We start from the raw sequence: 9,613 nt of genomic DNA, 5'->3' as shown, positions 1-9,613 counted from the left end.
GACATTCCAACCTGGCACTACAAATACACTCTGCTTGTTTTTTATGTCTATACACTTGGGTTAGAAATATTACTGATTACAATGTTTTTTTCATTTTAAATACTTCTAAGGAACCATTAGAATAAGATGAAAGAGGTCAACAGACAAAGAAATCCTGGTCAGATATCCATAAACTAAGTTTAGAGTAAAAAAAAATGATTGACTTGTTACTAACAAACTGAAATATTCAGGATTTATAAAGCATTCCTAATGCTATTTGCAAATCAAAAGCAGCTTGATTAATAATGTATGGCCTGTAAAACTAAGAGCAACAACAAATATCTTTACTAATAAAAATGACAATTTTCTGAACTTAATTAAAGCCATTTTAAACGGCTTTTAGGCCATAGCCATAATATGGAAGGTTAAATCATTACCAGTATGTCATTATAAACTCTCACAATATTTCTGACAGATGCATAAAATGAATCAATCATCCAGCAAGCTAAGGTTCTTTTTTTTCTATGAGGACAAGAAGTAACACATTTACCTGCAATGTCATCTACTCACACTTACCAATACTCTGCAAGTCTTCACTGCTGCAGAAAGATCATGTGGAAGTTTATAACGTTTCCAGCAGGTTTGGACTAGTTAGAGAAACACTTGGCGAATTTAATCTGGCCTATAAGGCCAGAGTTGAACCCTTTAAGATGTCCCTGAACTCATGTTTGGAGGAGGAATCATTCTCCTCAAAATGAAAAGGGAACCTTACTGGTGAAACATCATGGTGTCTCACTGCTAGGAAATTCTTAAATAAAATGTGTTTAAAGCATGAAAAAATCCCAAGAATGGGGTTAAAATAATACCTGAGTAAAGCATGAGACTAGTTTCTACAAACAGGAGACCTCCTTAGCATTTGATGCGCTTAGTCACTCACTCCATGCATTACTCCAATTTTATCCCATAACTTTATGTGATGTTTCATTTTCTCTAATTTATTTTCGTCGATTACTGGTAAAAAGAAGATGTTAAAATTTCAAACCTTATTTTACCCGCTCTAATGTCAGGTCTTCTAATAGTAAAGTTTAATAAAAGGACATCAAGGTACAAACAGAGACGTTTAAATTAGGTTCAGGTTGTAAAACCATATCTCATCGCATTGTTTGATCCTTCATCAAAAAAGGAAACATGCAAAAATAGAAAAAGATGATATCACTAGCCCTGATGACAACACATCTGGCACTGTCATGCTGTGGGAATGCATCACCTCGGATAGGGAGGCTGGTCAGAGTCGACAGGTGGACACATTGTTGTTTATAATTTAAACAGTTGAATTCAAGGCATAGATCATTTATTCTAGAATGGTCCTGTTAAATTCCTGTTTTAAATCTTATAGAGTTTGTGGCAAAATAAAAAAAAAAGTACTGTGAAATGTTCAGAGAACAATGAGCACAAAGATACTTCAATGTCTTAAATAGTTCCTTCCTGGTATCATCCCAACCCCCACCCCTATACAGGGGAGCAGAACATCTGGCCTGTTTAAACCAGGCCAACAATTCCCCCTAATGACCCCCCTTTCAGAGACATAGACAGGCAATGGGTACTGCAGGCTAACAAAGAACCCAATTGACTGCCCATTCCTTAGGGGCAGACCCGTCCTTTCGGTTCAATTAACATGTTTTCTGAGCCAAAACAAGGTGTTGTTTTTGGTTCACTCCATAAAGCCTCGAACTCAACGCTATTTCTGACATTTTGAATAGAAAAAGTTTCCTTGATGGGAAACGAAACGTCTTCAAACTTGGAAACAAAGTCCAGTGGAATGTTTTTCTTTAACTTTTTTGGAATACTAGAGTAGAATCTACTGCTACCTTAGGGGATATAGGCAAATAAACAGCGCCCCCTAGGCACTGAAATCAAGCAAACTAACCTGAGAAGGGCCCTGTCTGCAGGGGCACTGGCCCCAATTAGCCCCTTTCTAGAACCTCCCATGACCATTTAATTATATAAAATGGAATATGTGTCTTTTTGAAAGTCAAACAGTTAGATTTATAGCTTTTAGCTTCTTTTAGTTTCTTTTTTGTTTTATGTATTTTTAATTAGCAGGCAGGCGCAGTAGATAAGCCTAAAGGACGTCTGGGTTAATGGTAATCCAACAAAGCGTCTGGAGAGAGGAACACCACCTGCAGCATTCAGTTATCAGTCAGATTGCTGTGTAAATCACATTTTCTACATTTCATTGTTTAAAGTTATAAATGGAAGTCAATAATTCTATTATTAAGTGGTTAAGGAGCAGTTTTCCTCTCTGGGATGCTGGGCTGCTGTTGTGCGCAGTTACGCAATCCTCCCCCCGCCTGTCCTGACAGCTATAAACGGATCAGCGTCTCTCTGCAGCCTCTCAGCTCCTGCAGCCCAACCTGACACCGACCAGCTCTCAGGTACGACGCACCACATCCAGAACTAAAAGGAGGAGAGTCTGGTTTTAGTTCTGGATGAGGATCTCTTTGAGGCTTTTTTTTTTTATTTTTAACCAGCGTCGTGTGTTTTGCTTGTTTTCTGAAGCGATCCAGTGCAGGAGGCAGGTTGCTGGTATTAAAAACGCACCCAGTGAGCAGGCAGATGACAGAACATGGCGGAGGGTCGACTTTACCACTAATTCCCTCACACATTAGTTTTAGCGCAGTGGAGGGGCTTTTTTGCGCAGTTTGAGCGGCTTTTATGAGCTGATGCGCACTGCGGCAGGCGGTGTGACGTCATTTCTGAGGGATCAGTTGAACACAGAAGTGGCAGCTGTCCTGGGACTGAGCCCACTGAAACCTGTCTGGATAGAATCATATCTCTATGCATCTCTGCTATGGGAGCATTTCAATTACACAGACTTTCATGACGCTCTGCATGAATAATTAAAGGCAAACTTTGCAGTGCGTGAAGGAAATACTATCAGGTGACAATCAGCACAGCTCTCTAGTTATTTAAGACTATTCTGCAATAGTGTTTATGCAGAGAGCTGCAGACTCAGAGAAATGGCTGCTATGCACTGTCAGAGGATGGATAGGACAAAATGGTGGATTCAGGTTTGGAGGGAGCGGGACCATGCCAGTTCACTATTAGCTGGTAAACTCTGATAGGTTCACAACAAGCTGTATATAAAAAGATGAGAGTAGGGGTGAGGATTGATGTAAGGTCAAAGAGAGGGAGGGGAGGGGCGTTTTGTGTTGGGAGATAAACTATTTGTGTTAAGAGCTCTGATTAAAACAATAAACAGAAAACTGATGACTACTGAGCTGCTTTTTTGTTTGCTTGAGAAACCTACAGTTAATTGTTTGTCTATCAATTACAAGTAGGCTACATCTCAATTAGTCATGCTATGGGCCACGAGTGGATTTACCCTGGATCTTCTACTTCAAACCAAGAAGTGAAGCTTCTACATATACCTCAGTGAAGTTTCAAGGTGCATGTTGGACTCTGGAAGGAGCTGTTCTCTGTTCCCGCTCAGCCAGGAGCCTGAGGGAGTCTGGTCAGTGGAAATAATTTCAGGATATGCAGAGAGGTTGCAGCTGACTGAAACCTGTATGTGATGAAGTTTAAGGTCATCCAACTCCAAGGCCATTGTTCTTGAATGGAAAAGGTGGCTTGTCCTTCTCAGGTCTAAGGAGAGCTCCTGCCTCAATCCAGTTCAGTTTATTTCTATAGCACCAAATAACAACACGTGTAATCTTAAGGAACCTTACAGAGACAATACTGTCAGATTGTTTTGAAAAACCAGTTGATTGCATCCACTCTCTCACTGAGTTGGAAGACATGCTCCTGCTAGATAAGCCTGCAGCGACAAACTTTGCTTCCATTTTATTGTTGACTCTTCAGCAATCCCTGACACAAAGTATGCATGCAGCAAGAGGAGGGAAAATACTGCCTTTTAACAGTAAGAAACCTCCAGCACAAGCAGGCTCAGTATGAGCAGCCATATGCTGAGGCCGACTGGGCTTCAAGGAGTCAGAAGCAGGCATAAAAAAGGAGCAGAGTTGCGAAAGGTAACTGTTAACTAGCTCCACAGGTGGCCCCTTCCACAAAAGACAGACAGCCAGGCACACGAGCTCCAAGCCAATTCTGCTATTCACAATAAAATAAACAGGACTACCCTGGAAACAGACCAAGCTCCAATATATATAAAGGAAGATACTGATGGCAGCAGCAATGCTGATATTTCTATCCAGGATGAAGTTACAGCCGAACAGGGACAGACCAGACGAAGCTACTATGATGAGAAAAAACAGAGAGAACATAAAGTTATGAGTGCAATTTGAAAAATACTGCAGATTGAGAGAATAGAGATAAAATGAATCAGAATGAGGAAAAGCGGTCCCTATGTGATCCAGCAGCCCAAACACAGCAACAGAAATACAGAAAATAGCTCAGGATAACCTAACTATTTTTGGATGAGGTATAAGAAAAAAACGAGTTGAAGTATCTGGGGTCCCGGTCTTGACTGAGGGGAGAATGGAGCAGAATTGACAGAGGAACCAATAATCTGTTGTTGTAAAGGGAAAGCTGACCTAAAAGGTGAAGGTCTTTATTTATACCGATCAGTCTACATTCCTACCCCCACCTATGGCCGTGACATCTGGATCATGACCAAAAGAATGAGATCCTGGTTAAAAACGGCCGGCTTCATCTGCATGATGGCTGGGCTCTCCCTTAGACATAGGGTGAGGAACTCAGCAATCTGAGACAGACTCAGATTAGAGCCACTCCTCCAGATTGAGAGGAGTCAGCTAAGGTAGCTGAGACATCGGTCACAGATGCTCCCTGGATGCCTCCCTAAGAAGGGAGATGTTGGGAGGCCCAGGGAACGACCCTGAGCACGTCAGTCCTATGTCTCTTGGCTGCCCTTGAAATGCCTCAGGTTTTTCCTAGAGGATTTGGAGGATGTGTCTGGGGAGCCTCCATGACTCAGTTGAAAGTGGAAGACAACAAATATGAGTTAATTTCAAGGGTTTATTTATAATTGTAATAACTATGGTGTACAAGAAATAAAATAAAAAATCCTTGTCAATTTAAATATTTTACAAGACAATTTTTTTTATTCTGCATTATTAAAATTACTGCTTTAAAGTTGTGTGGTAAGATGACCATACTCAGGCCCTGCTGCCGTTTTATGGAAGGCCAGCTTGCTTCAATAGCCACCTTCAGCTCTTCTCGTTACATCTTCCTTTTAATAATCCTCCATTGATTCTCTTTGGGGTTTTAGGTCAGGATAGTTTGTTTTCCAGTAAGGCACAGTGTTAGCAAAGTCATTATTGCAGGCACTGGTACTATTGCAACTATGGGTTGGTGTCACATTCTGCTGCAACCTAAAACTAGTAGTGTGAAATAATCGGAAATACCTGTAAATTTGTTATACTTGATCCAACAGAGCGGACCGACACCAGCATATTGCAAAGTTCTTTATATAATATCTGGACTTGGAAGCTTTCCAGTAATATACATTCACTCTATAGAGGTCAAATACTAAGAATAAATAACAAATACAAATACTGTATTTAAGTAGCTATTTTAGTATCTGTACTTTACTTGGACTTTTTACTTGTAATCACTTAATTTTTTAGCACAAATACCTGTACTTTCTACTAATGTTGCGCGGATGACTGATACCGATACCTGGCTGTGCAGTATTGGCCGATACCATACCATCTGTTTGAAATTGTGTGGTATGTGTATATATGAAGAACTGCATACTACTTGGATGTAAAATAATTGCCATCATGGCTTTGTCAAGCTGCTGCCTACCTTTGTAAAGCAGGAAAAAGACTAATTCAAAGTGAATCCAGTAGAACTTTTCATTGCCTACCTGGAATGGATGACAATAGTTGAATAACAAAAAGAAAAGAATACATTTTGGCTCTCAAAATGGTATCGGTGCCCTATTTGTTGGCACTTGCTGATACCGATACCACCATTTTAGTGCTGGATCGGGGCCCATCCCAATACTGGCATTGGTATCGTTGCAACACTACTTTCTACCAGAGGCTTTGCTAAATAGGGGCTAGGGAGAGACATGGCAACCAATAGCCACTTTATTGGACACCCCTACAGGGTGATTTGACGTTCCCATGCAGATGTAATTTACCATCTCTGGAACAAGCGACTCTGATGCCCTCATGTAAAATACCCTAACTAAATTAACATTTTAATGTTTAAGTATTAATAATAAACTAACAAAAACAATACTGTTATGAGTATTTTAATCAATAGACCTACTTTAAAGATGACAAATGCAGACTTTTCGAAAACTAGTCTCATAAGTCATCGAGGAGTCTCATACTTTCCTGTCTAATGAATGTATCATATCTGACATATGTTTACTTTTTGAAGTGAACTACTGAAACATATTCAGTTTTGCTGAAGTCTTACATAAACTGTCTCACACAGAAGTTTTAATTTATTAAATTTCTTTCTGTTCTGAATTAAATGCAGCTTTAGCAGACCGGTGACTTCACCCAACTGTGGTCATCATGGGAAAAGAGAAGCTTCATATCAACATCGTGGTGATCGGCCATGTGGACTCTGGCAAGTCCACCACTACAGGACACCTCATCTACAAGTGCGGAGGCATTGACAAGAGAACTATTGAGAAGTTTGAGAAGGAAGCCGCTGAGGTAAAACAGATGGTGACAGCAAGAGAATAATCTGCAAATGCCTTTGATTTTATGATCTCACCCTAAAGAATTCAATAATATTCTTATTTTAAATCTTAAGTCACGTGTTTAAAAGAGGATGTTTTTATTTTTTTTACAGATGGGAAAAGGTTCATTTAAGTACGCCTGGGTGCTTGACAAGCTGAAGGCAGAGAGGGAGCGTGGCATTACTATTGACATCTCTCTTTGGAAGTTTGAGACCAGCAAGTACTATGTTACCATCATAGATGCTCCAGGTCACAGGGATTTCATCAAGAACATGATCACTGGTACTTCCCAGGTCTGGATGATCCCTTTAGTTTGTCCACCTCCACCTTTTTAGTGCAGATTTCACTCATTGGTACAGTCCATATTCTTTATTTTTTTAACATCCTTAGGCCGACTGTGCAGTGCTGATCGTAGCAGCAGGTGTGGGAGAGTTCGAAGCGGGCATTTCCAAGAATGGTCAAACTCGAGAGCACGCTCTATTGGCTTACACGCTCGGAGTGAAGCAGCTCATCGTGGGGATCAACAAGATGGACTCAACCGAGCCAAACTACAGCCAGAAGCGGTACGAGGAGATTGTGAAGGAAGTGAGCACCTATATCAAGAAGATTGGCTACAACCCAGACACTGTCGCCTTTGTGCCCATCTCGGGTTGGAATGGAGACAATATGCTTGAGCCGAGCCCAAACGTAAGTGTGTTATTTACTCGTTGACAAAGTTAGCAGCATCACAGCAGTAGAATAGATTCCAAAATGGAGAGGGAGAGGGAGATGGTTTAATTTTGCTACAGTGCAGCATTGTCAGTTGCTGTCAGGAGTGCTAAACCCAGACATTACAGGTTTAGTGCCCCTGGTGGCTAAAACTTTATAAAGTGTTGCTTATTATCTGCAAAAAAATATTTTCTTTAAGCTCTGTTATTTTTCTTTGTAGATGACATGGTTTAAGGGATGGAAGATTAATAGGAAGGAAGGTAGTGCATCAGGGACCACACTACTAGAGGCCCTGGATGCTATTCAGCCCCCAACCCGTCCGACGGACAAACCTCTACGTCTTCCACTGCAGGATGTCTACAAAATTGGAGGCATGTATCACACTTCTAAATTTCCAGATCAAGACGGTGTTAGAACATGAGCAGGAAGGGCATCTTTATATTTTCTGAAGGCCTAGACTGAATCATTTATATTGTTTTTACCATGCTTGTCCCTTTTCCTCAGGTATTGGAACTGTGCCTGTAGGTCGAGTGGAAACGGGAATACTAAAGCCTGGCATGGTGGTGACATTTGCGCCTGTTAACGTGACCACTGAGGTAAAATCCGTGGAGATGCACCATGAGGCACTGTCGGAGGCCCTACCAGGCGACAACGTGGGCTTCAATGTGAAGAATGTGTCGGTGAAGGACATTCGTCGTGGCAACGTGGCTGGAGATAGCAAGAATGATCCTCCGCAGGAAGCTGCCAACTTCACAGCTCAGGTAAAAGCTACAAAAATCTTTTTATAGAAATGAATACTAAACTGTCCTTCCAGAAGTATTTCTAGCATCAAAGTATAATCAAAGAGCATATTTCTACAAGTATCTCAATGAGTCACAATGATGAGCATTGTGCTGTTCTTTTTTTGTCCATAAATCCCAAAGGAAAAAACCTCTCTGATATAAACAGAAAGTCACACAGGATTATTTACAGGAAATCCACTTTGCTTTTCTAGGTGATCATCCTCAACCATCCTGGCCAGATCAGTGCTGGTTATGCTCCTGTGTTGGACTGCCACACTGCCCATATTGCCTGCAAGTTTGCAGAGCTTAAAGAAAAGATTGACCGCCGCTCTGGCAAGAAGCTGGAGGACAACCCTAAATCTCTCAAATCTGGAGATGCTGCCATCGTTGATATGATTCCTGGCAAACCAATGTGTGTTGAGAGCTTCTCTGAGTATCCTCCATTGGGTAAGTTCAGCTGTAAGGGGTTTGTTTGACTACTTCAATGTCTCATCAGAACTAACAAGTACACCGGGGTTAAGTTTTCCTGTTCAACTTTTGCCCTAAATTCCCTTGGCAGGCCGTTTTGCGGTGCGTGATATGCGTCAGACCGTGGCTGTAGGAGTGATAAAGGGCGTGGAGAAGAAATTATCTACCACCGGTAAAATCACCAAGTCTGCCCAGAAGGCCCAGAGGAACAAATGAATGTTGTGCTGCTCTGCCGACCAAACGGTCTCCCAAGGCAGGACGTCCCGCATCCAACTCCATCTTACGATTGGCCACTTCAACTTAATAATCAAAGACTGGTTGATCATCACAATGCATCGCAAAAGCATTCGAAGGAAAAAAAAAAAAAAGTTTGATCTTTGAATCAACATATTGCCGCAATCCATCTCTGTGCTCAGACTACCGTCCCGTCACATGCGGTAACAAGAAGTTAAAACATAAACGGTATTCATTGTGAGCTGTCGTTTGAGTTCATGGTAATACCTTTCTGTGACTGAACAATATAGACTTCCACTGTAAATCTTACCATTCCTTACCATTGATACCTCTGTAGGTCCTCAGTCTATGTGTGTTTCTGCTTCAAGTGGTGGCACCTACATGCTGCTCTATATCTACCAGTGGTGAGAGTTTAAACAAGTTAGTTAGAACTGTTCTTCTCAGTCGTGTATCAGTGGAACATCTGTTGTATTTAAGCTTTAAACGCCACTTATAAAAGGTTTGATTTTTGTAAAGTTCCTTGTGAAGGAACTCAAAGCATTTGTCTCCTGAAGCACTTTGATTGATAATTTTGCACTTTCACTGAAGAATACTGAATTTGGCATAAGCTACTGCACCTTATTGTGAGATGGCACCAGCCTCTTAGCAACATTAAACATCTTTCAACCAAAGTGTGCATTTGTCTGGCAATACTATGTCCGTGTGTTTGATTAGTATCTGAGTCTTTATAGTCCTACAGTTCAAGCTTGTTTCCACAAGGTGT

The 9,613-nt window shown here is 41.1% G+C and overlaps 1 protein-coding gene across 1 annotated transcript; it reads left to right on the top strand.

Moving 5' to 3' along the window:
* Positions 1 to 2,319: 2,319 nt before the first annotated feature.
* Positions 2,320 to 9,511, top strand: LOC107098978 (elongation factor 1-alpha 1-like). The gene is made up of 8 exons (XM_015396893.1): positions 2,320 to 2,414; positions 6,451 to 6,632; positions 6,772 to 6,951; positions 7,049 to 7,345; positions 7,587 to 7,737; positions 7,871 to 8,127; positions 8,361 to 8,595; positions 8,708 to 9,511. Exons 2-8 carry the CDS (start codon positions 6,489 to 6,491, stop codon positions 8,830 to 8,832), a joined length of 1,389 nt encoding a protein of 462 aa, XP_015252379.1. The 5' UTR covers positions 2,320 to 2,414; positions 6,451 to 6,488; the 3' UTR covers positions 8,833 to 9,511.
* Positions 9,512 to 9,613: the final 102 nt, after the last annotated feature.

The sequence above is a fragment of the Cyprinodon variegatus genome, unplaced genomic scaffold (genome assembly GCF_000732505.1).
Source record: "Cyprinodon variegatus isolate N-32 unplaced genomic scaffold, C_variegatus-1.0 Scaffold829, whole genome shotgun sequence".
Lineage (NCBI taxonomy): Eukaryota > Metazoa > Chordata > Actinopteri > Cyprinodontiformes > Cyprinodontidae > Cyprinodon > Cyprinodon variegatus.
Note: the sequence above shows the minus strand (reverse complement) of the source record. Positions and strands in the feature narration are given on the sequence as shown.

Bases quoted from the DNA above. Each gene is read 5' to 3' on its own strand.
- LOC107098978 (XM_015396893.1), top strand. From the start codon at position 6,489: ATGGGAAAAGAGAAGCTTCATATCAACATCGTGGTGATCGGCCATGTG. The intron at 6,952-7,048 runs GTCTGGATGATC...TAACATCCTTAG, and splicing joins TGATCACTGGTACTTCCCAG to GCCGACTGTGCAGTGCTGAT. The intron at 8,128-8,360 runs GTAAAAGCTACA...TTGCTTTTCTAG, and splicing joins CTGCCAACTTCACAGCTCAG to GTGATCATCCTCAACCATCC.